The 26,637-nt window shown below is 38.8% G+C and overlaps 1 protein-coding gene across 1 annotated transcript in view; it reads left to right on the top strand.

Annotated features, from left to right (window-relative positions):
* Positions 1 to 26,637, top strand: part of LOC126273124 (protein KRI1 homolog) — a 93,402-nt gene that overhangs the window by 6,261 nt on the left and 60,504 nt on the right. The window contains exons 2-3 of the mRNA XM_049976582.1: positions 9,059 to 9,358; positions 14,871 to 15,049. Of these exons, the coding sequence (XP_049832539.1) occupies positions 9,059 to 9,358; positions 14,871 to 15,049 (479 nt within the window). The remainder of the gene's footprint in view (positions 1 to 9,058; positions 9,359 to 14,870; positions 15,050 to 26,637) is intronic.

Genomic DNA, 26,637 nt, shown 5'->3' with positions numbered 1-26,637 from the left:
TGCAAAATGGCATATTTTCCCAGTTTTGGCCGCATTAATTGTGGCTGTGGTATGCCATTTCCCCACTTTTGGCTGCTGCTTATTACAATTAAACTGCAGCTGTAAGTAACTGTAGAATCAGTTTGCTACAAAATGCTTTGTTCTTTGTACAAGCATTTAAGAAAACAAACATGCATAAAGTAAATAAAAGTTACAACAATTGAGTGTAACAGAAAAACAATCAGTAAAAACTATTTTGTTGGTTGGCCTAGAAACAATCTACAATTAATTCCCCTGCAGGAGCCAGAAGAAAGAGATTTCATCCATATTAAGAACTCTGTTAGGGTCGTTTAATATATCCTTACCATTCAGAGTTTCTTATACTTCCTGCAACCAATTTCTTATTTTTCTCCACTGTATTAGAACTTCCAGTGCCATTAACATTTGGTACCTTTTTGTGACAAAACTTTGTGTCTGTTGAGAAAGCCATTATATCACTTTTTTCAGGTTGATGTTTGTCAGTGCACTCTTAGCACTGCCTCTTTAATGAGTTTTTTTGCATAGATACGTGAGATCTTCTGTAGTAACTGGAAACCCTGTGTTGGAAAAGTCCAGTCCAGAACCTGATCCATCAGCATCTTTTTTCCTAAGACAGTGTGTTGGCCACAGTGCCCAGTAGATAGGCAAGAAATTTTGTTTCTCAATATTCTTGGAGCACTGTACAACTTGCTTGCAGTAGCAACCTTCATTCCCTCAAGAATAGCCTCCAATGCATTTTTAACTTTGGTGGGAATATTGAAATCTCTTATTCTTAGGTTGACTCAAAAACCTTGCGTTAAAAAAGGTTACATCTTCACAATTCATTTTGCATATTTTACTGTGTTACAAGGATAGATAAATTAATATGAGATGCTCAGGTGAGACTATTAATCAGATCTAGCTTAATATAAAGAATACCAGAAATATTTTAAATAAATTTACATAACTAAAATTAGCATAGTTAGAATGCAGACCAAGGTTGTGTTATGGACGTTTAGTAAAAAAAATTTAAAAGTGACTAAGACCGTACCCATATACGTCCCTACATATGACCACAAGGATGGCCCTAGCAGGTAACCAAGACTAAATATGGATATGTTAATGGCCAGAGAAGTTTGATGCTATGTTCGTGGGTTGTACCATATTTAACTCGCAAAAAATAAAACTATAATACTTATCCATACCTCCCAACGCATTAAGTTTCTACTGACGTTTTATTTAAACATGTCAAATATGAAAAATCAGATATGCCTTGCTGAAAGAAAAACTCCGTGAAACTCAACTTCTTCAACACGGAACTTTCCACAAAATTGTGATTCCAAACAAGAGCAACCAAAGAAATACTGATATATCTGATAGCACATTTCATTATGCTTGTAATAAAATATTTTAAGATTGACTGGTATTCAAAAGAAGCTTAAAAATTCTCTAATTGCGTCAAACTGGCCATAAGTGCAGTAGCGGCTACAGCTGGAGCCTTGACCATATATGAAAATAATATTTGAAAACAAACTGAAAAAGTTTTTTTTTTTTTTTTTTTTTTTTTTTTTTTTTTAAAGGAGCAAAAAACTTTATAAATGTTCAGCATGTAGCCATATTTACAAATTAATTTATGATGTGAATATAAAATTACTCATGCTACATCATTTTGACTTATCATCCAAATGGTCCATGGAACATGAAACTGACTAACTTACCATAATACACTATGCTGTAAGTACAGTTGTGACATCAGTTAATGCAGATCTGGGATCCATGTAAGTGTGGTGATATAAAAAGAACTGTTCACCACAAACATCTCCTTAATTCAAATAGGCCTATATGAGTAGTTCCCATATGTATCACTTTATCACTGATACATGCCAGCCAGTAAATAAACAGCACTTTTGGTATGAATTAATTGAAAGACTTTTTTTTTACAATATTGATAATATATTGTAATGCTAAAATTTATGAAGCGGGCTACGTCCTTTGAAACAAATTTTGCATCTGATTGTTGTGGACTACGTCAACCAGAATTTGTACTTATTTGGCAATGATGACTGGATTTTCAATGAGAAATATTGGAATTTTCTTGTCCTGTATCTTAAGTAGTAGCCACTAGAAAGGAGGTCTGACAATGATTATTTCAGTCTTCAACAGTATAAGGGAAAGTCCTTGTTAGGAAAGGACACACACACACACACACACACACACACACACACACACACACACTCTCTCTCTCTCTCTCTCTCTCTCTCTCTCTCTCTCTTTCTCTTTCTCTCTCTCTCTCTCTCTCTCTCTCTCTCTCTCTCTCTCTCTTCCATTCAAAGAAACAAACACACCTCACGCACACGACGTGATGTCCAGCAGCTCGGACCAGATTGCAGCTGTCACATAAACCAGAAATAGCAATCTGGTGGGGACAGGGAAGGGAAAGGGATAGCAGGCGATGCATCAGGAGGAGAAGAGTGCTGTCTGGCATTGTGCGCAGGGGCTAGACTGCCAATAGGCACAGTGTTGGGAGGGGCAAGAGAAATGAGAAATGACAAAGGAGAGGAGCAGGGAAGGAGAAAGATGGGCAAGTATGTTGGCAGAGGGTGGGAGACAAGAATAGGGAGGAGTGATAGGACTGAGGGGGTGGGAAGTGTTGGTTACAGGGTTTGGGAACAGTGAGGTTACTGTAGCTTGAGGCTGAGATAATTTGAGGAGCAGAGTGTGTGTTTTAAGGATAACTCCCATCTGACCAGTTGAGAAAAACTGGTGGTCAGTGGGAGTTACAGATGGCTTGGGTAGTGAAGCAGGTCATTGATATCAAGCTTGTTATGTTTAGATGCTTGTTGTGCCACAGGGTGGTGACTTTTCTCTTGTCCACAGTTTGGCTGTGGCCCTTCATTGTGGTGGATAGCTGGTTGACAGTCTTACCAACATAAAAAGCCATCTAATGAATGCAGGATACCTGGTATATGACATGGCTTCTTTCACCAGTGGTGTGGTCTCCGATGGGGTAGTATAAGTCTGAGGCAAGACTGGAATAGGAAGTGCTGTTGGGCTGTATTGGGCAGGTCTTGACCTGCATCTTCTACCGGGATATGATTTCTCTGGTAAGGGGTTGGGATTGCGATTGGCATAGGGCTCGACTGGGATATTGTGATGGTTGTGTGGGCACAGGACACCAATTTAGGGGGAGATGGGTAGGATGACCCTCATTTCATTGCATGATGATAGGCAATGAAGGCTGTGACAAAGGATATGTTTCAGTTGTCCCAGTCTGGGGTGGTACTGGGTGAAGATGGGCCACTCCTAGCTGGCTCCTGGGGGTGTGAGAGGAAATGCCATGAGAGCAGGTCTGGCAGTTAGTGCCTGTATGTGAAGGCATTGGTGAGATTCACAGCATACTGGACAAGGGAGTTTTTTTCATTGCATAAATTCTGTACCTGAGTGGTCAGGCTGGGTGGGAGGGATTTTTTGATGTTTTTGTTGTACCCAGAGTTTTCCACCTTGCCAACCCCTCAAAGCAGCCAGACACTGTCTAGATGACCTTTTCAAATCGCGACATCCCCCCAAAACACCCCACCAGCACCCCACCAACTCCAAAGCAAAACGTTCCAGTAACACTGTTGTTACTAAAATCCTCAGCCTCACAGAAGTTTCAATCCTATCCAAAAGCTTCAGCTTCAGCCCTACAACCAAATTTAACCATGCTGGACTTATCAAAAATCTACTCTCCTTCTCCCGATCCCTAACAGTGATCCTCCGTCTGATCTGCTCCCACCCAACCATCCCCTGGTCAACATCCAGGACTTCCTTACCTCCAGCTTGGCCTCACCATCCTTCCCAGATCCCCTTCTCAGAACAGCAACCTTTCAGCACAAGAAAGAAAAGGCATACACAACCTCAACACAAATCCTGATCTAATCATGCTACCTGTAGACAAGATTTCCATCACTGTGGTTTGAATCACAATAACTACCTTACGGAATGTCTGTGCTTTTGGCTTACTTCTCCACCTATAAACTCTGCCAGAGTGATCTCATCCCAGAAGTTCAACATAACCTCCGACCCCTGTTTAAGCTGTAGGCCATTCCCAGAGCCTCTGCTTGAATCCGTTTCTCTCCTCCTATGACATCCTACACACCCACCTTCTACATGCTCTCCAAAATCTACAAGCCCTATAATCCTGGACACCCATTGAAAGAATTTTGCCCCTCATTGACCAACACTTCCAACCAGTTTTCTGTATTCTAGCCTCCCACATCAAAGATATGAACCACTTCCTTCGCTGAATCTTCAAAATCCCCACCCCTTTATGTCCTGGATCCCTACATGTCACTGTTGATGCCACTTCCCTATACACTGACGTTTGTCATGCCTATTCTCTTATCACTGTTACACACTATCTTTCCCAACATCCTTCAGACTCCAGACACACTACCTCATTCCTCACACACCTTACTAACTTTATCTTAACTCACAGCTCTTTCTCCTTTGAAGGAAAGGTGTACAAACAAATAAATGGCGCAGCCTTGGGAACTTGCAAAGCACCCTCCTGTGCTAACCTGTTTATGGGCTGTCTAGAGGAAACCTTCCTAGTGTCCCAAAATTGCCAATCCTCTGGTCTGGTTTAGGTTCAGTGGTGATCAGGGCCAAGACATCTTACCTTCATTCCTTCACAACCTCAGCATCTCTCCCATTTGCTTCACCTGATGCTCCTTATCCTGCATGTCACCATCACGGATGTTGACCCCCTTCTCTCTGGTGGCTCCATCCACTCCTCTGTCCACATTAAACTCACCAATTACCAACAGTACTTTCATTTCAGAAGCTATCATTCCTTCCACACCAAAAAATCCTTCCTGCCTCACCCAGTATTCAACTGCCTCACCCAGCATTTAACTGCTTTGTCCAGTATTCTGGGGGTCTTAAGAGTACCAAGGCCTTCACAGACATGCACTATCCCGCAGAACTAGTTTGGAGACAGATCTCCCGTACCATTTCCCATCTCATCCCCAATCCTTCCACCACCTCCAAGAACCAGCTACAAAGAAGTGGCCCCTTCGACACCTAGTATTACCCTGACTGGACAGTTGAGCCGTATCCTTCGTCAGGACTATGATTATCTGTCAACATGCTCTGAAATGAAGGACATCACATCCATGATCCTTCCCATCTCTCTGCCTAAAGTGGTGTTCCATTGCCCACCCAATCTCCACAATATCCTTGTCAGGCTGTTCCAGCTCATTAGTGCCTTGCTGAGCTGCAGAGCACTCCCTGCTGTGTGGAGCAATGTGACTTAACTGTCAACAATTAGCCCAGCAGCACATGGCATGGTAGGCCTTTTGATCTGCCTGCAGCCACTTACAAGCTAGCCAACGTTGCTCTTAGCAGCTGTGATATAGTGACATGATACCTCGGGGTAATAGGAAGTTAAAGAAACAGATAAGAAATAAGTGTGTTAAAAGTAATTGCATACATTTATTGGGTATCTGAAATTAGACTTTTTTGTATCAGGAGAGGAAATATCGGGAGTCAAACTGTTCGTAGCATTAGTATTGAAAATGGCCTTCAGTATCTTGTCCTGAAGAAAACATCATTCTTTGGTTTTAATTTTTTTCATTGCTGAGGAAAGCTGCTCACAAGATTATGTAGATCCAAACATGGACATGATCAATGAGGCATTTTTGTGGAGTTTGTGAAATTTTTTATTTAATGTAATGAACAATGCCACTATGACAAATTAAGTGTGTTGTAGTTTTCGTCTTTCAGCAAAATTGAAATTGGCTGCTCAGTAACTGCTAGCTGGAGTGATTTTGGCAAATCATTGGGTGAAGCTGTGAAATGAGAGCTGAACAATTTCATTTCCATTTAGAAAATGGTGAGCTCTCTGAATCGTGTTTAAAAAGAGATGATCAGCCACTTTAGCTTGATTTGATAATGACCAAAACTGATACTTTCAGCTAGTTTTAAAGAAGCAAGTTGATTGAAGAATGTTAAAATTCCATCACCCTTTTGCCTCTCAAGCAAGCATAACTTTTCTATGAATGCTCTGAGTTGTGCATGCATGTCAACTATTAGCTGCTCTGTGCCTTGAAATGTCAGATTTAAATTATTCAGATGCATTGTTATGTCAGCCAAGAACACTAGGTCTGATGTCCCTTTTAAATCTTGTTTCTTCCACTTTCATTTCGAGAAAGAGAGATATTTCCTCATGGATGGCAAGGAAAGCATCAAGAACTTTTCCCTGACTAAGTCAAGGAAATGTGCTTTGGTAAAGTTTTTCCCGATACCCTGCTTCCATATCTTTCAGGAGTCCTTTGAATTGATGATGATTTACATTGTGACGCTGCACAAAATTCACAGATTTGACCAAAACTTTGATCTTAACACCTGTTTCCACTGCTTCAGCATCTAGTGCCTCTTGGTGAGTGAAACAATGAACAGTCAAAATATCTTTCCTGAGTTTGTTCTCAAGCTTGTTTTAAACTAGAAGTGAAACCTTGATGATGCTCGATCTTGCATGGTGCATTGTTTGCAGCTACAGAATGGGGCTGATCTCAAGGCAAATTCATATTGTTCACTGATTCACAAAAAGCTTGAAAAATATCAAGTCCAGTCGAGGTGTAATCAAGCAGTGCCAGCTCCAAGAGTTACTTGCAGCTCCGTATCTGCACCACGCACAAACATTTTAAGTTGAGATCGGTCGCACATATCTGTGCCTTCAAGTGTTAGTGAAAATGTGAAAAAGCTCTTGGATTTCTCCTGAGTTGTGTGTCTAATTTCGCTACAATATCCAGGATTTGGTGAGATACTGTTCGCTTCAAAAGGCAAACCCCTTTAATTGCTTGCAGCTCCCTTGGAAACGAATATTGTGCAACTGCTATTGTGCACGATTTTACAGAAGTTCCCTCAGAAAATAACTTGCCACTTGTCGCTATAATGTGAACAACTTTGTAGCTTGCTTGAACTACTGCTTCAGTTCATTTTCTTCAATGTCATTCACCATAAAAGTATAAATGCATTACAGTACGTGAACTATGCTGCATATTTCTATAACTTCTGCCTTAAGTGTACTTTTTTAAACTTAGGTCTTCTGATATGTCGTTCTGAAGTCTGGCTGCTAGCTCTTTGCGTGCTTTGCTTTCTATCTGCTCATAAAGCACTGCTTGAAGATGTATAATGATGCCATATGTTGTACTTCGTAGCAGAATTGAATAGTTTATGACATACGAGGCACTGCAGGCATACATCTCTCTCAAGAAATAGAAATGTATCAACCAGTTGAAGCACGGGACTTCCACGACTGCTGCCATTGTATACTGATTGTTGCCTCATTTGGGCTTAATGCGGTCAGGGCACAGTGAGTTTGCTGTCCCCCAACACATGGGCTCCGAGCTATCACAGTAAGTGCTCAGGAGCTCTCCTCCTCCCGCATTCAGTGCCCCGCTTTTTATATTGGTATGACTACCAACCATTTGTTCACCAGAATGAATGGCCACCCTCAAACTGTGGCCAAGAACAAAGTAGACCATGCTGTGGCACACCATGCAGCTGAACATAGCATGCTTGATTTCAATGGCTGCTTCACTATCCAAGCAATATGGATCCCCCCCCCCTCTCCACAACCAGCTTTTCTGAACTGCTCAGATAGGAGTTATCCTTATAATACATTCTCTGCTCTTGAAATTATCTGAGCCTCAGCCTGCAGTAAACCACTCTCCCCCCCAAATCCATTCACCTCCTCCCTGTTCTCACCCCCAGTCCCTCTGTGTGCGCCGTCCTCTGCCAACTTACCTGCCTGTCTTTTCCCTTCCGTGCTCCTCTCCTTTTTCACTCTCCCCCCCCCTCCCCCCTCCCTCTTCCACAGCCTCCTGACACTGCACTTGCAGGGGCAGGCTAGTCCCTGCAAGCTGTGCCAACAGTGCTCTTCCCCCCGCCACCCTGCACATTGCTGCTTCTGCTCTACGACACAGTTGCATTCCAATTTGAGTGCCAAAGATGCCTGTCATGTGGTTGAGGTGTGGTGGTTGCTTGTGTGAATGAATGTGTGTATTTTTCTCTTTCTAAAGAAAGCTTTGGCCAATGGCTAATGTGTAAGTATCTTTTCACTCTGCCTGTCTGCAACTTAGTGTGTCAACTTTATGGTAGACAGCAATCTATCTTTTCCTTGTGCTGTTGATTTTTCAATCTTCATTATGATAATAGTAGGTCTGTATATACAGAACTATATTTTGTACTGTTAAATAAGTAATGCAGATTATATTTGAGTTAGGAAGCATGAAGAAAAATATCTTTGAGGACATCATTTGCTTAAGTCAAGTTATAGTTGTAAGCCACAGTCAAGATGCAGTGTTTAGTAAGTTTTAAGTAAAATTCAGTCTGGTTAACTATTCATAAATCTTAGATAAGCCAGTTTCTTTTACCACATGCTGTCTATTTTGACCATTTCAGTTAGTTAGGTTCATGTTCCATGAATCATTTGCATGATAAACCGTAATTGTGTGGACCATGTCAATTGACTTTACTTTTCTTTGTCACCTATATGTCTTCTGCATTAATAATTTGTCTTCTATTGTCAAAATAAAATTCATTTACTGAAACAAATAATAATCTTTGTTCTTCAGACATACAGAAAAAAATCCTGTGATATAGAACAAATCATTGTTACTTTTATACTTTTTTTCCCAAAATAGTTTGCAACAAGAAAAGTTAATAAGATCAATGATTATAATTATTTCAGATTATTTTTTATTTTCGTGGAAGTTTTAACAAGGCAATTTAATGTTTCTGTTTGTACATTCTATATTTTTATTTTCCTGTTGACGTTCTGCTATAGAGGAGACAGTGGAGGCACATTCAAAATGAGCAAAGTGCAATTTGGATCTGGCTATACATATTTAAATTTTCCGTTACCCTGTATTTACTAAGCCAGGTGCCAGGATAGTACCTTTGAAGAGAACACTATTTGCTTCCACATCCTCTTCAACACCAAGTTTCTGTTCCACCTGTAATGACATTGTCACCAGTGAGACAGTAAGCCCTATACTATTATTTTTATTTTCAGTAAAGGATCGATATGGTGATGATGATGCAGAAGGCAGCTCAAGTTCTTCAGAAGAAGAAGATGAAAATGCAGAGCAGTTAACAAAAGAAATTGAAAAAAACTTTTTTAAAACACTGTCATGTTTGAAAAAGAAGGACCCTCGGATTTATGACCCAAACATCAATTTTTTTAATAATGAAGTTATCTCCAGCCAGCTCAGTTCAATTGCAACTAAAAAAGAAAAGGAAGAGAAGCCATTGTTTCTCAGAGATTATGAGAGAAAGATTATAACCGAGAAAGGAGGGAAATTGAGTGATGATGGTATGATTTTCGAGTAACTGTAATTGGTTTTACCATTTAAAATAATATTTATTGAAATTCCACTCAAAAATTATAATAGGCAGTCAAATGAAAATGAGACAGATGCAAAAAAATAAAAGTAATTAAACTGTTTATTTCAAAAGTAAACTTTTTTTCCACTTTAAGACAAGACACTCAATGCCCTCATGGTAAAATGTGTGCAGTTGCCTGTGGTACCATGTTCATGCTCAGGCATGCATTTATTAGTCCAAAGCAAATTAAAGGCCATGAATGTCTTTTTTTCAGGACCCCAAAAATATGAAAATCACATGGGGGAGGATCAGGACTGTATGGCTGGTCTGTAAGGGCTTCTCAGCGTAGTCGAAATGGCCTTGTCGACATGTTGTAGACTTGCCCATCCTCCATATAATCTCTCTCTCTCCTTGTGTGATTTCCATATTTTTGGAGCCCTGAAGAAAGACTTTCATGGCCGTCAGTTTGCTTCAGAAGAAGAGGCATCCACCTGGGTACAATCATGGTTCTGTAGGCAACAGCAAACAGTTTTCCATGAAGGTATTGACCATCTTGTCTCACAGCAGGATAAATATGTTAACAGTTATGTTGATTACTTTTTAAATAATAAGTAGTCTACTTAATTTTTCCCATCTACCTCGTTTTCATTTGACTGCCTCTCATATTACATTTAAAGCCATTAGTTTAAATCATCACAGTGCCCTGTCTTGCACTGTTGAGCTTTGAGACGTTTTGTGCACAGCCTACACATGAAGTAATAAATTGCTTCGTCACCTGTAGAATTAATCATTCACTTTATAGAAAAGTTTCCCAGATAAGAAACATCTTGAAGATTAAAATTTAGAGTCTGACTGGAACACTATTTTAATGTGTCCAAAAGGATCATACCTCATCAGTTGTTTTTACATCAGGTTCCATATGCTCTTTCGTAGTTCAGCGTTTGAACTTGCCACATCCCTGACGCACACACACACACACACACACACACACACACACACACACACTCTCTCTCTCTCTCTCTCTCTCTCTCTCTCTCTCTCTCTCTCTCACTCACACACACACACACACACATTTGCAGATATGGGTAAGTATTACCTTTGAAAACTGCTATTTTTGTTTTAAGATACAAGTAACACATATATATAAGCAATCTAGTACAACTGAGGTAACCAGAGTTTCTTTTTTAAAGGAAACAGCAAAATTCTATCTAACTTAATTGATTAAATTTAGTTGGCATAAGCGTAAATCCATTAAGTCCCAAATTAATTTTTTTTTAAATTGAATTTTTTATTCCATAATTTTAATGTACGTAGTGTATGAACCACTATAAGTACAAAAGTAGCCAAAGAATATTTATACATGCTGATATAATGGCCATCCTCAAAATAGGACGCTGGGATCCAACAGTATCGTATAGCATACTAAACTGTATTCAAGTCTTAACTATTTATTTCTAGTGAAATGGTACAAAACACTTCACACACAGTATTACATGGCATTTAACAACACAATATGTTTTTGGTTTCCCACCGCATTTAGCTCTTACACATCTTCTTTGTGTGCTTCTTTTGTCAATCATATGACCAATTCCATCAAACCTGATGTCTGGTATCACTCTCAACTGACTTGATGGGTATTCCATTGGACGTCCAATATTCGGTCTTCCAGTGTCCAATTTCAGGTATGTAACTGTAACAGCACGTCTGAAATCCAATAAATCCAGTGCAATTTTCCCATGTACTAGTCTGTAGAAGAGCTCGGCATTTACAAGGGGCATTTCCAGCATACGTGTAAATAGGACCCAGTACCATTTTTTCCCTCTAATTGCCATTGCATATATTCCAACTAACCAATCATGGTGGTCAACACCTCCCATGTATGCATTATATGACTTCAAAATGGCAGGTTGTTGCACTTGTGTCTTCTTACTTGTTTATCTACTGTACCATGTAGCTGCTCCCAAAGGTTCAACTTTGTCAAAATTTGTACCAGTTGTAACACATCTGTTGTCATGCCATTGAACAAATAAGACTTCACCATTCCTGTCGAACTGGTAGTCATAGTTTCCTCGTACTGTCTTTTTCAGTTTGTTGATGCTCAGTAGTGGACAGTCACCAACTCGATTCTCTCTGACAGTCCCAGTTTCTCGAAAACCCAAATTTCTCAGATGAATCAGAAGATCTCTACTAGTGAAGAAATTGTCAAAGTACACACAATGATTCTCGGGTTTTTCAGTGCAGTCCAGCATGTTTAGGACTGCTCTTGATCCCAATAGTAGGTCATCCTTTGCAGTATCTTCTGGATCCTTTCCAAAGTATAAATCAAATTTGAAACAGTAACCACTTGTTTCACAAAGAGACCACAACTTATAGCCAAATCTAGTAGGCTTGCCTCGGATAAACTGTTTCAGCCCACTTCATCCATAGTATTTGACTATCATTTCATCAATGTACAAATTTTCCTCCAATATTCCAAATTTTTGAAAATATTCATTTATCATTTTCAAGAGAGGTCTAATTTTAAATCCACGATTGTGTTTGTTTTCATTGACTAAGTCATTATCTAGAAAGTGAAGCAATATTTTCAACTTCTGATATTTATTCCTTGGCATATAACTTATAATTGGTATGCCAACATCTTCATCTTCAGCTCAGTATAGCTTCTCAGCAGGGAGCTTATGGTAGCCAGCAAAAAGAAGAAATCCGACAAAGACCTTCACTTCTTCAACTGTGAGGATAAAATCCTGCATATTCTTCATATTTACTGCATATCTCACAGTTTCTTTCACTATGAACTCGTATATGTTTTCGTTCATCAGTTCTTCAAATATATCCTTCGGAGTCGAGGAAGAAAGTTGTTCCTTCAATTCCTCTCTCTTTGTGCTGATGTCATGTTCACTAGTTTGAGACAGATTTGTATAAACTGGAGGTGTCTTTCTCCAATTGCTTTTCTCACAGTAAGTCGTCTCTTCTTCAATTTACTTCTGAAAACTTGGGATGTACTTGGCAGTGAAGTTTTACATACAGTTTCTTCATTATTCTCTGATGCAACATAATGTAATTCAGTAGCCCCTGGCACATCTGAGACTTCCACGGTTCCAGTAACATCGTCTGGACCTTCTTCTTCGTTGGTCATACAGTCTACTTCAGGAGGACATACTGTGATATCAATATGGTCTTGATCATCTGACACCGCATTATAGAATGCGCCACTGTTTATTATTTCTTTGTTAGTGAGGTATCTATCTTGTCTGACGGCCATTATAATCTGTATAAAATAAAATGAAATAAAATGCAGTAAAATACAGTGAAATGAAAGAATAATACATTAGCACAAAGTACAGAAAAGGGAATGTGTAAATACCTCTGTCCATCTGGAACTGTATTATTTACTAACGGGTAACATATTTGTACAAAAAATCTGAAATGATAACACGAAGTCCCAGTGTCCTATTTCGAGTACACCAAATTTTATAACAATGGAAAACAATGAATATAACTCCAATTGAGTTAACGATGCAAGTAGTTTAAAAGACACATTGTTGACTATAAGTAATCACAAAAAGATCTTTGCCACATATTTCAAATATTACTAAGTTGTCGATAAAGTAAATACCTGTAATAACGAAAAGTGTGCCTTAGTATTCAATAATCAATTAATGGTAGGATTTATTGCTTTTAATTTCCTTTAAGCATACAGTTGTTATAAAAAGCATCAACAAATGATGTAGAATAGTAATAGTTGCAAATTAATAATTTATTGTGTATTTGTAAATAAATATGTGCTCTGTCCTCAAAACAGGACACTGGTGCTTAATGGCTTAATAGCATTAAGCAATATAGTGATAGTTTATTGTTAATACAGTATACAGATCAGTACATAAAATAAGGGGAAGGCAACCACTCACATGTAGCATATTGAAGTGTGATGACGAAAGGTGCTCATGATGTGTAGTAATAAAGAAATGTTGTGTGGAAGATATTATTACAATAAGTGCAGCTGGGAGAACAGTTTGAACCCATTACTTGTACAATAAAAGATGGCGAGTGAGCGTCTCCACCTGCCGTATGAGGCTGGTTGTTCCTTGACATGACATTTTTAAGGTTTTCGAAAGACAAGGAGAAAAACAAGAAGGGTCATGCCCATAATGGACACTGTGTCAAATGACTTCAGTTGGCATATGTAAGGTACTACTTCTTCTCTTGCTTTTGCACAAACCACATAGACCTATGTATAAGATGATCTGTCAACCCACTTAGTATATGGGATTCTATTGTTGTAAAAGTAAATGTGAGTACAGAAATTTTAAAATTCAGTTGTTTGCATTATTCGAGTAGCTTGGAGGACAAATAACGCTCTCTTTCAGCATCCACCTGCACACAAGGAGAAGAAGTTCTGTGAAGATTTCTGGAAGACAGCTGGATAAAAGTGACTAGCTGGTCCACCTCAGCAAACATCAAGAAAAGGCAACTGAAAATAATCTTATTAAAGAAAGATACTGATGTCAAATGTTAGAGTCTTACAGATCACACACTGGAAATGGAGCCCTGAAGCCATATGGAAATTAAGTAAAACTTCATTAACACGAATTCGAAGGGACCAAAAAAATCTGGAGTTCGTGTTAAAAAATTCGTATTAAGTGAAAAAACACAGAAGGTAGAGATGCTTACTTGCTATCCTGCCTTGTTAATGTGATGGGTTCAAGACTCTCTGCTATCTGTCATATTGATTCAATTCACAGTGGGATGATGTCCCAACACTTACTACGGAATGTCACAAACATCTTCTGTCATCACGGAAGCCTGGGAGTGGGACATGTCATTTCATAAAAATGTCATATCACACTTCAGTAATCATCGGGGTAATTCATAACTGATGTTCAGTTTTTATTCTGTAATTTCCTGGAACTAATTAGAGTCTATGTTGTATACTGAAAATGTATTAATGTATTTATTCTTTAGACAGAGTAAGGGTAGTAATTTGACACAGTGGTTAGCCTAGATGGCTGCTTTTTCTGCTGGCAGTTGATAGATACTGAGCTGATTTCTTGTCTCAGTCTTGAAGAGATGTGTTTCAAAAACAACAAGGAATTGGTGAATATCATTGCCTTGTTACAGAAGATAATGTCATATATTGTTCTGGCACTTTTATGTGGATAATGTGAACTGATTTATAAGATTGCTGCTAATAAAGGAATGCAATGGACAGAGCGAATGTGTAGGAAATCAGGAATGTTAGTTACTGGATAAAATAACCTCAAGAGGATTGACTTGTTAGAATGGTGGGTTCATCCTGTTACTTTTTTCTGGTGCCAGCTAAATGATTGTTTGCATTTCCTAGAACTGAGTATTGTCTCTGATTAATGAATGTGAGGTTAGTGTGGATTTTTCACTGTGGTTAACTGTGTTTAAAATCAATTATTTCAATATGTTTAACTCTACTCTTAAAGTTTCATTTGCATTGGAAATAATGTAATATTGGTACCCATCTCTAATTACAGAGGAGGATTCATCTTCTGAAAGTAAAAAAGCCTTACGACCTGAGTCTCCCACATTAATTGAGGAGCAGAAAGCCATTAAGGAAAGTTTTAAAAATGCTCTTGAAGATACCGATGAAGATGAAGATAAGGGAAGCTGGGGAGGACTATTTCAACAAAGGAAAAAAACAAAAGAAGAACTTGTATGTGACATTGTTCTAATTTCCTTTTTGTAAATATAAATTTGAATTGTTTTAATAGCTGAAACTTGTAGTTTAATAATGTATTTTTTATTTTTATTCATTATTGACAAAATATTGTTTTGACTTCAGGCTTTTTCCATGTGTATATTACATTGACAATTATGAGATCCCTCTTCACGATGCCACTGTGAAATCCATGTGTTTGGAAAATGAGGGCACTTGGCTAGATTTTCATATCTGTATTTTGTCATTATAGCTGAAAATAGAATTTGGGGTGAAACATGTTCATTGTGAAAAACTGATGTTTAAAACACATCCATGTAGTCTGAAGATGGTGTCATTTAAACAGTGAAATAACCCATTGGCTATTTGAGTATCATAGTCGTAAAAGCCTTAAGTATCCGCTCCATCAACTCTTCCTCGATGATGACCCAGCTGCACATTTACACATACATACACAGATTGCGGCCTCATCAGACCAGGATTACAACACCAATACTGTGTTTTATTCCTCAGTGCAAGATGAGTTAAGGGTGAAGCTGACTAAGTTAATGAAAGTGAAAACACCTGGCTGTGATGGTATCCACATAGACATTCTTTAGCAACAGCACTGCAGAGTGTACCCTGCTCTTCAGTGCTAAATGAAGAATTGCAATTGGATTAGGTAATCTGATTGTGGAAGACCATGAGAGCAGTAATTATAAAAAAATCTGAAGTCAAGAACTCCTTGAAACATAAATCCTGAAGGTATACTTGAATTATAAACAACCTGGCTGATGTCTAATGGTGCCTCTTATGTAACAATCTTCAGGCACATGGAGCTACAGGGGCTCAGCCAGTTTATTTCGGTTTCTGACAGAGTAGGTCAATAGGTAGTGTCATAAATTAGACACTCAGCATAGTAGACAGAAACACTTCCAAGTTGCTGTTGTTGTTGTTGTTGTTGTTGTTGTTGTTGTGGTCTTCAGTCCTGAGACTGGTTTGATGCAGCTCTCTATGCTACTCTATCCTGTGCAAGCTTCTTCATCTCCCAATAGCTACCACAGCCTACATCCTCCTGAATCTGCTTAGTGTATTCGTCTCTTGGTCCCCCTCTACGATTTTTACCCTCCACGCTGCCCTCCAATACAAAATTGGTGATCCCTCGATGCCTCAGAACATGTCCTACCAACCGATCCCTTCTTCTAGTCAAGCTGTGCCACAAGCTCCTCTTCTCCCCAATCCTATTCAATACCTCCTCATTAGTTATGTGATCTACCCATCCAATTTTCAGCATTCTTCTGTAGCACCACATTTCGAAAGCTTCTATTCTCTTCTTGTCTAAACTATTTATCGTCCACGTTTCACTTCCATACATGGCTACACTCCATACAAATACTTTCAGAAACGACTTCCTGACATTTAAATCTATACTCGATGTTAACAAATTTTTCTTCTTCAGAAACGCTTTTCTTACCATTGCCAGTCTACATTTTATATCCTCTCTACTTCGACTATCATCAGTTATTTTGCTCCCCAAATAGCAAAATTCCTTTACTACTTTAAGTGTCTCATTTCCTGATCTAATTCCCTCAGCATCACCCGACTTAATTTGACTACATTCCTTTATCCTCGTTTTGCTTTTGTTGATGTTCATCTTATACACGCCTTTCAAGACACTGTCCATTCCGTTCAGATGCTCTTCCAAGTCCTTTGCTGTCTCTGACAGAATTACAGTGTCATCGGCGAACATCAAAGTTTTTATTTCTTCTCCCTGGATTTTAATACCTACTCCGAATTTTTCTTTTGATTCCTTCGGTGCTTGCTCAATATAGAGATTGAGTAACATCGGGGAGAGGCTACAACCCTGTCTCACCCCCTTCCCAACCTCTGCTTCCCTTTGATGTCCCTTGACTCTTATAACTGCCATCTGGTTTCTGTACAAATTGTAAATAGCTTTTTGCTCCCTGTATTTTACCCCTGCCACCTTCAGAATTTGAAAGAGAGTATTCCAGTCAACATTGTCAAAAGCTTTCTCTAAGTCTACAAATGCTAGAAACGTAGGTTTGTCTTTCCTTAATCTAGCTTCTAAGATAAGTTGTAGGGTCAGTATTGCCTCACGTGTTCCGATATTTCTACGGAATCCAAACTGATCTCCCCCGAGGTTGGCTTCTAACAATTTTTCCATTCCTCTGTAAATGATTCGCATTAGTATTTTGCAGCCGTGACTTATTAAACTGATAGTTAAGTAATTTTCACATCTGTCAACACCTGCTTTCTTTGGGATTGGAATTATTATATTCTTCTTGAAGTCTGAGGGTATTTCGCCTGTCTCATACATCTTGTTCAGGAGATGGTAGAGTTTTGTCTGGACTGGCTCTCCCAAGGCTGTCAGTAGTTCTAATGGAATGTTGTCTTGTCTACTCTAGGGGCCTTGTTTCGACTCAGGTCTTTCTGTGCTCTGTCAAACTCCTCACACAGTATCGTATCTCCCATTTCATCTTCATCTACATCCTCTTCCATTCCCATAATATTGTCCTCAAGTACATCGCCCTTGTATAGACCCTCTATATACTCCTTCCACCTTTCTGCTTTCCCTTCTTTTCTTAGAACTGGGTTTCCATCTGAGCTCATGATTTTCTTACAAGTGGTTCTCTTTTCTCCAAAGGTCTCTTTAATTTTCCTGTACGCAGTATCTATCTTACCCCTAGTGATATAAGCCTCAACATCTTTGCATTTGTCCTCTGACCATCCCTACTTAGCCATTTTGCACTTCCTGTCAATCTCATTTTTGAGATGCTTGTATTACTTTTTGCTTGCTTCATTTACTGCATTTTTATATTTTCTCCTTTCATCAATTAAATTCAATATTTCCTCTGTTACCCAAGGATTTCTACTAGCCCTCATCTTTTTATCTACTTGATCCTCTGCTGCCTTCACTACTTCATCCCTCAAAGCTACCCATTCTTCTTCTACTCTATTTCTTTCCGCCATTCTTGTCAGTTGTTCCCTTATGCTCTCCCTGAAACTCTGTACAACCTCTGGTTTAGTCAGTTTATCCAGGTCCCATTTCCTTAAATTCCCACCTTTTTGCAGTTTCTTCAGTTTTAATCTACAGTTCATAACCAACAGATTGTGGTCAGAGTCCACATCTGCCCCTGGAAATGTCTTACAGTTTAAAACCTGGTTCCTAAATCTCTGTCTTACCATTATATAATCTATCTGAAATCTGGCAGTATCTCCAGGCTTCTTCCATGTATACAACCTTCTTTCATGATTCTTGAACCAAGTGTTAGAAATGAAAGAGGAAGCCGCCTGGTAGAATTTTGCACAGAGCACAACTTAATCATAGCCCGGAGATCCGAATGGGGGACTATTTTACCTCCGGAATATTTTACCCAAGAGGACGCCATCATCATTTAACCATACAGTAAAGCTGCATGCCCTCAGGAAAAATTACGGCTGTAGTTTCCCCTTGGTTTCAGCTGTTCGCAGTACCAGCACAGCAAGGCCGTTTTGGTTAGTGTTACAAGGCCAGTTCAGTCAATCATCCAGACTGTTGCCCCTGCTAACTTGCAAGTTAGCAATGGTAATTATGATCAATATCACAGTCACATTCGTTATTTTTGGTGGCCCGCATTGACACACTGAATTCAAGCATGCAGGCATGCTCAGTTAATTTTACCTGAGTGCTTTGGCTAACAAAACGAACAATTATCTGCTTATGGAGGTTGGCCAAATGCACGACCCTGACTAATGCTTGTTCATTGGGGTGAATCGCACGCTGTCAAACTTGTGCCATGCAACTAAACTAATAGAAAATGAGTAGTTTTTGCAACTGATTCTGAGTGTGGCAAGTTTGTGAATAAAACAAGAAAAATAATTGATTAATCATAAATAACTATTATATTCAATTATGATTGATAATGGGAAGCTGCACCAGTGATTTAAGTTTTGAAGAACTGGTTGATTATCCCTCCATTAAAAATATCATAAATAGTATAGTGTCCTTACAAAAAGTATGCAGAAGCAGTGTTGAAGAAGAAAAGAAGACAATAATAGTATAGTAGAGCTCCGGTAATTCAAGCCCCAGTGTTTCGAGGTACCGTATAATTCGAGCTGGTCTTAAGATAATTAAAATTTTACATAAAACTAGAATAAAAACTTATTTTCATATATTGTCTGCAACTACATTTTATGCACTTTCGAATGTTTTACATTTGAACTTTCCTTCAATTTTATTATATGATAAAGGTAAAACTGTTCGACTTAGGGTTTTCATTTGTAATGCACAGAAATAACCTCGACTGCAGACTGCTAATGCATTTCTATTGCAGATGGACAGGTACCATTTGGTTTCAAGGGGTGCCTTTGCTCTTTCTTCCTCAACCCTCCACTAACAGGGACCAACTGACAGTCAGTTGTACAGTGCATACCATCTTTATTGTTACCCATAATGTTGTGCCTACTCAGCACCAGTATGCATAAGTAACAGTCCAATACACATTTTACAACATTAGCTGACATTGTTGTACGTAGTGTAGTTGGTTGTGTAGTAACATCTGTAATGTAGTGAGCCCACATGAGTCACTTATTTTAAACTGTTGTTTGTATGTACATTGTACTGTACATATGCAACTGTGTTTTGTAATGTTTTAATCCTTACGTTACAATGAGTGCTAGGAGAAGGAGAAAATTTGTGCCATTGAATATGAAACTGGAGACTTTGAAAAGATGAAACAAAGGAGAAACATTAAAAAACTTGGTGTTGAGTATGAAGTTGGTGAAGTGATAGCTGGAGATTGGCATCGAAACAGAGACAATATTGAGAAGTTTTCATCCAACAAGTGTTCTGTTTTGTCATTTGAATGGAAGACAATGAAGAAATCTGAGCATGAAAAAATGAGAAGCCTTTTTGTTTAGTTTACTCAACAAAGACAAAAAGGATATCCAATTTTATAGCCCATTCTCTAAGAAAAAGCTGTATTTTTTAGAAATGAGTTAAAGGAAGGTGAGGATGATGTTACTGCAAGTTCCGGATGGTTGGTCAGGTGTAAGAAGTGATACAACATAAGGCAGCTTGAAATTAGTGGTGAAAAACTTTCTAAGGGTTCTCAAACTGTTACATAGTCTTGTGAGAAATTAAGAAAAATTATACAAGAAGAAAATCGTACTCCTGATCAATCGTATAACTGTGATGAAACAGGGCTCAATTATAAAATGCTTCCATCTAAAACCCTAGCTTCAGAAGAAGAAAAGTGTGCCCAGGGCTAAAAAAAATTTAAAGAGAGCTTAATAGTTCTTGCTGCATTGAATGCAAATGGAGACCATAAACTGAAGCTGCTGGTAATAGATATGTCTGTTAAGCCAAGAGCTTTAAAAAATATCACTGCTTCTGCACTGCCTATTAAATATGTCCATTGAAAATCTGCTTGGATGAACAAAAATAGTTTTAAGAAGTGGTTTTTCAAATATTGTGTTCCAAAGATCAAAAGATACCTAAAGAAAAAATGCTTGCGTTCCAAAGCAATCTGAACACTTGAGAACACTAGTTTTTAGTTAGAAAAGGAAGAGTTACTGTGTAATGGTGTTCACACATTCTTCTTATCCCCTAACATGGTAAATATAATGCAACCTGTGGACCAAGGTGTTTTAAAATGCCTTAAAAAATGGCATCATTGTTGTTTGCTTCAGACACTTCTACAAACAACAGGAGGTGAATGAACCATCGAAGAATCTAAAAAAAAAACCATAACATGTAGTCTACAGGATAGCAGATTCATGGCTTGAAATAATGGGGGAAATACTAAAAAAGTCTTGGAACCAGATGTTACGGAATGAAACAGACACCTACAGCACAGACGAAAATGACTTACCCTTGACAGAACTTGATAGTGCTGGATGTACAAATGTGAATGCGAGTGATGTTTCAGAATGGATGCACTGTGATGAACAGTTTCAAGTGACCTATCTTGCAATTGTTGAAATGGTTAGTGAACCAGTTGAAGACAGTGACAACAAGGAGTTGCCTGAAGAAACTGTACCAGTGATCAGTCACACTCAGGGTTTGGCTGTACTAGATGTGCATTATATTGAGCAACAAATGAAAGCTACTCTAACTGACGCCATGCTTCTTAGAAGATGGTATGTCATTGAGGCTAAAAAATGAGGTTCTAGTTTAAAACAAATGACTATGGGCAATTTGTTTAAAATGTAACATATATTTTTGCAACTTGGGAATGTGTGCCCTTGTATGTACACAGAACACAGGTATGCACTGTATTGTTTATATTTATTTTTGATCATTATTGTTGTCATTAAACATTTATTCACGATTTAGTAATGTTTCTGTTTTAACTGAGTTTTTTGTAATTCAAGGTAACCTCAGCCCCAGGTAACTTGAATTACAGGGGTTCTACTGTGAATGTGAAGTTAAATTTCTATATGTGTGACCAGAGTGCAGGCGGATTTCCTAGTGAAGTTCGGTGGCAGGAGGAACAAGACTTTTGGTCAGGCGAATACAGGGTTATAAATACAAAGTCAAACAGGGGTAATGCAGGAGTAGGTTTAATAATGAATAAAAAAATAGGAATGCGGGTAAGCTACTACAAACAGCATAGTGAACGCATTATTGTGGCCAAGATAGACACGAAGCCCACGCCTACTACAGTAGTACAAGTTTATATGCCAACTAGCTCTGCAGATGACGAAAAAAATTGAAGAAATGTATTACGAAATAAAAGAAATTATTCAGATAGTGAAGGGAGACGAAAATTTAATAGTCATGAGTGACTTGAATTCGGTAGTAGGAAAAGGGAGAGAAGGAAACGTAGTAGGTGAATATGGATTGGGGCTAAGAAATGAAAGAGGAAGCCGCCTGGTAAAATTTTGCACAGAGCACAACTTAATCATAGCTAACACTTGGTTGAAGAATCATAAAAAAAAGGTTGTATACATGGAAGAAGCCTGGAGATACTGCCAGATTTTAGATAGATTATATAATGGTAAGACAGAGATTTAGGAACCAGGTTTTAAATTGTAAGACATTTCCAGGGGCAGATGTGGACTCTGACCACAATCTATTGGTTATGAACTATAGGTTAAAACTGAAGAAACTGCAAAAAGGTGGGAATTTAAGGAAATGGGACCTGGATAAACTGACTAAACCAAAGGCTGTGCAGCGTTTCAGGGAGAGCGTAGGGGAACAAATGGCAGGAATGGGGGAAAGAAATACAGTAGAAGAAGAATGGGTAGCTTTGAGGGATGAAGTAGTGAAGGCAGCAGAGGATCAAGTAGGTAAAAAGACGAGTGCTAGTAGAAATCCTTGGGTAACAGAAGAAATATTGAATTTAATTGATGAAAGGAGAAAATATAAAAATGCAGTAAATGAAGCAGGCAAAAAGGAATACAAACGTCTCAGGCGAAATACCCTCAGACTTCAAGAAGAATATAATAATTCCAATCCTAAAGAAAGCAAGTGTTGACAGATGTGAAAATTACGGAACTATCAGTTTAATAACCACGGCTGCAAAATACTAATGCGAATCCTTTACAGACGAATGGAAAAACTAGTAGAAGCCGACCTCGGGGAAGATCAGTTTGGATTCCGTAGAAATATTGGAACGCGTGAGGCAATACTGACCCTACGACTTCTCTTAGAAGCTAGATTAAGGAAAGGCAAACCTATGTTCCTAGCATTTGTAGATTAGAGAAGGCTTTTGACAATGTTGACTGGAATATTCTCTTTCAAATTCTGAAGGTGACAGGGTGAAAATATAGGGAGTGAAAGGCTATTTACAATTTGTATAGAAACCAAATGGCAGTTATAAGAGTCAAGGGACATCAAAGGGAAGCAGTGGTTGGGAAGGGGGTGAGACAGGGTTGTAGCCTCTCCCTGATGTTATTCAATCTGTATATTGAGCAAACAGTGAAGGAAACAAAAGAAAAGTTCGGAGTAGGTATTAAAATCCATGGAGGAGAAATAAAAACTTTGAGGTTCACCGATGACATTGTAATTGTGTCAGAGACAGCAAAGAACTTGGAAGAGCAGTTGAACGGAACGAATAGCATCTTGAAAAGAGGATATAAGATGAACATCAACAAAAGCAAAACGAGGATAAAGGAATGTAGTCGAATTAAGTCGGGTGATGCTGATGGAATTAGATTAGGAAATGAGACACTTAAAGTAGTAAAGGAGTTTTGCTATTTGGGGAGCAAAATAACTGATGATGGCCGAAGTAGAGAGGATATAAAATGTAGACTGGCAATGGGAAGGAAATCGTTTCTGAAGAAGAGAAATTTGTTAACATCGAGTATAGATTTAAGTGTCAGGAAGTCATTTCTGAAAGTATTTGTATGGAGTGTAGCCCTGTATGGAAGCGAAACATGGAAGATAAATAGTTTAGACAAGAAGAGAATAGAAGCTTTCGAAATGTGGTGCTACAGAAGAATGCTGAAAATTAGATGGGTAGATCACGTAACTAATGAAGAGGTGTTGAATAGGATTGGGAAAAAGAGAAGTTTGTGGCACAACTTGACTAGAAGAAGGGATCGGTTGGTAGGACATGTGTTGAGGCTCCAAGGGATCACCAATTTAGTATTGGAGGGCAGCGTGGAGGGTAAAAATCGTAGAGGGAGACCAAGAGATGAATACACTAAGCAGATTCAGAAGGATGTAGGTTGCAGTAGGTACTGGGAGATGAAGAATCTTGCACAGGATAGAGTAGCATGGAGAGCTGCATCAAACCAGTCTCAGGACTGAAGACCACAACAACAACATAGCTTGTTTAATTTTTGTAGCATAAATATCATTCAAGTGGTAATGTTCACTGTCACGATCTCCCTGGTTATGTATGAATTACTAGTAAAACATTCCTGTGACATTGTTACTTAATTTCAGAACTGTCGGCCTTGGTCATCTGTCCTATAGATTTCAAACTCCTCCATCATTGCCATGTTCAAACCCAGACGATACTTCTCACGTTTACCAAACACTTCCTCTGACAATTTGGCCATGGGAATTATCGTAGATACTGTAGAGAATAAAGACTGTAATGTGTAAGAGTATATGAGGAAGTGATGTGAAAGAAACAAACTAATGATTGCTTTGCAACAGAACTGTCTACATTGTGTTTAAAGGTAGATTATCAGTAACTATAAATCCAATATAAGGAAATACCTCCATATCTAGAAAAATGACATGCAGATACCTTGAGGTATAGAGTAATGAGAAAATATAATTGGATTGATAAAAAATCTACTCGCCAAGTGGCGACAGCAGCAGCAGTAGCTGCAGCAGGATGACACAGATATAAAAAAGGTTTTTCGTACGCAAGCTTTCAGAGCCAGTGGCTCCTTATTCTGCAGAAAGGTTGAAGGGGCAGGAATAGGGATGAAGGAGAAGGACTGGAGAAGTTTAAGAAAAGGGGTAGAGTTTGTAAAATTCACCCAGAATCCTAGATCAGGGGAGACTTACTGAATGGAATGAGAAGGAAAGACTGATTATTGAGGACTGTGCCGCACGAGATATGAAAACCTGAGAGTTTAAAGGTGTAATACAGGATAATGTGCAAGACAGAGATTACTGATAAAACAATTTGCAAGATTTAATAAGAGTGAAAAGCTAAGTACATTGTACGTGATAGAGACAGGTCAGAAAATGAAAGGTGTAGGAAACCAAAACATAGTGAAGAAAGGAGTAGTTGCTGTGAAGAAACTCGGAGACAAAGGAAATTAACATAAATTAAAGCCAGCTGGGTGACAATAACTAAGGTCATGCTGTAGCACTAGTTCTCATCTGCGGAGTTTTGAGAAACTGGTGTCTGGGGGGAGAATCCAGGTGGCACATGTGATGAAACAGGAACTGAGGTCACAACTGTAGTGTTGTAGAGCAACAGGATTTGTATTTTGCCGGTACACTCTCTCTACGTATGCCCATTCATCCTAGCTGATAGTTTGGTGTCTGGGGGAAGAATCCAGATAGTGCATGTGGTGAAACAGGCACCAAGGTCACAACTGTGCTGTAGATCATGCTCTGCAACAGGATATTGTATGTTGCTGGTATACACTCTCTGCCTCAGCTCATTCATCCTAACATAACTTGGTGGTAGTCATTCTGGTGTAAAAGGCCGAACAGAGTTTATGTAACAGCTGGTATATGAATTGTCATTTCACAGGTGGCTTTCCCTTTGACATTGTATGTTTTGCCAACTACATGGCTGGCATAGGTGGCTGTAGGATGGTCTGTAGCTCAAGTTTTGCAGCTGTAGTGTGGGGAAATAGGTGCAGAAGGAGTGTAGGGTCTAACAAGGATATTGCGGAGCTTGGGAGGGTGACGTAAAGTTATTCTAGGTGGGTAGATCTCATTTCAGCACATAATTTTAGGAAATTAGGGCCATGTGGAAATAGCTGACTAATAAATTCAAGACCAGAGTAATACTGAAAGACAACTATGTGCTTTGAAGTTGTTTTTTGGAAGGATCAGCAACACTAGGATTGGATGTGATGAATCGGGAAATCTGCTTTTGAACTAGCCTGGTGGGGTAATTATGTATAGTGAAGACTGAGGTAAGAATGGTGGTGTATTGCCTTAAAGAGTCCTCATCCAAACAAATACATTTGCCTTAAATGCCAAGGCTATATCTGAGGGAACATTTGACATGGAAAGGCAAGTGTCAAAATGTAAGTGCTGTTTTTTATCAGTTACATACAATGCACTTAGCTTTACTATCTTATTAACTCGTGCATGTTGTTTTAGCTGCAGTCTCTCTTTTGCACATTACCCTGTCTTCCACCTTTAAACTATCAGGCTTTAAAATCTCGTCCACTGCAGTCCCCAACAACAGCATTTCCTTCTCATCCCGTCCAGCAAGTCTCCCCTGATCTAAGGTTCTGGGTGACTTTTCCGAACTCTACCAGTTTTCCTAAACCTCTCCAGTCCTTTTCCTTCACTCTTCTTTCTTCCCCTTCAACCCTTCTGCCAGAAGAAGGAGCCAATGGCTCTGTAAGCTTGCAGACGTAAAACGTTTTTTACATGTGTCTCCTGCTTGGTGAGTACATTTTTTTGTCTCTCAGATTACGTTACGAGACTAATGAGAAACTTAGTGATGGTGATCACATGTGAGCAGTAGTGGATAAGACTTCTATAATGAGTCTATGGCACAAGATAACACGTACCAGACTACTGTTTTCAGGGTACCACTGTCCATCATAAAAGCATACCACAGTGCTATATTGAACATGACAGTTTTGGAGCGAGCATATAGGTGGACTGACTCTGCTTTGAATGATGTAGAATAGCTGTGCATGAAGGACAGAGAGTTGAACTAGTAAGGGTATCTGGGGCTGTTTGATACACTCTGTTGGAGTGTATGTGGCCCTTTGATTATACCCATGATACTATCACTATTATGTAAATTGTTGCTTGATACTGTATAAGGAAAGGAAATATAAAAACTGCCAGAAAATATAACTGGGTTTGGAATTAAAAGTAAACTACAATTTAAAATAAATAAAATAAAAAAAAAAATGTAGGGAGGATACCTGGTGACATGGTCACTTTCTCTTCCTGAACGCCTGGGAAGGACTGAACATGCACTGTATATGTCCCA

The sequence above is a fragment of the Schistocerca gregaria genome, chromosome 5, assembly GCF_023897955.1.
Source record: "Schistocerca gregaria isolate iqSchGreg1 chromosome 5, iqSchGreg1.2, whole genome shotgun sequence".
Classification (NCBI taxonomy): Eukaryota; Metazoa; Arthropoda; class Insecta; order Orthoptera; family Acrididae; genus Schistocerca; species Schistocerca gregaria.
Note: the sequence above shows the minus strand (reverse complement) of the source record. Positions and strands in the feature narration are given on the sequence as shown.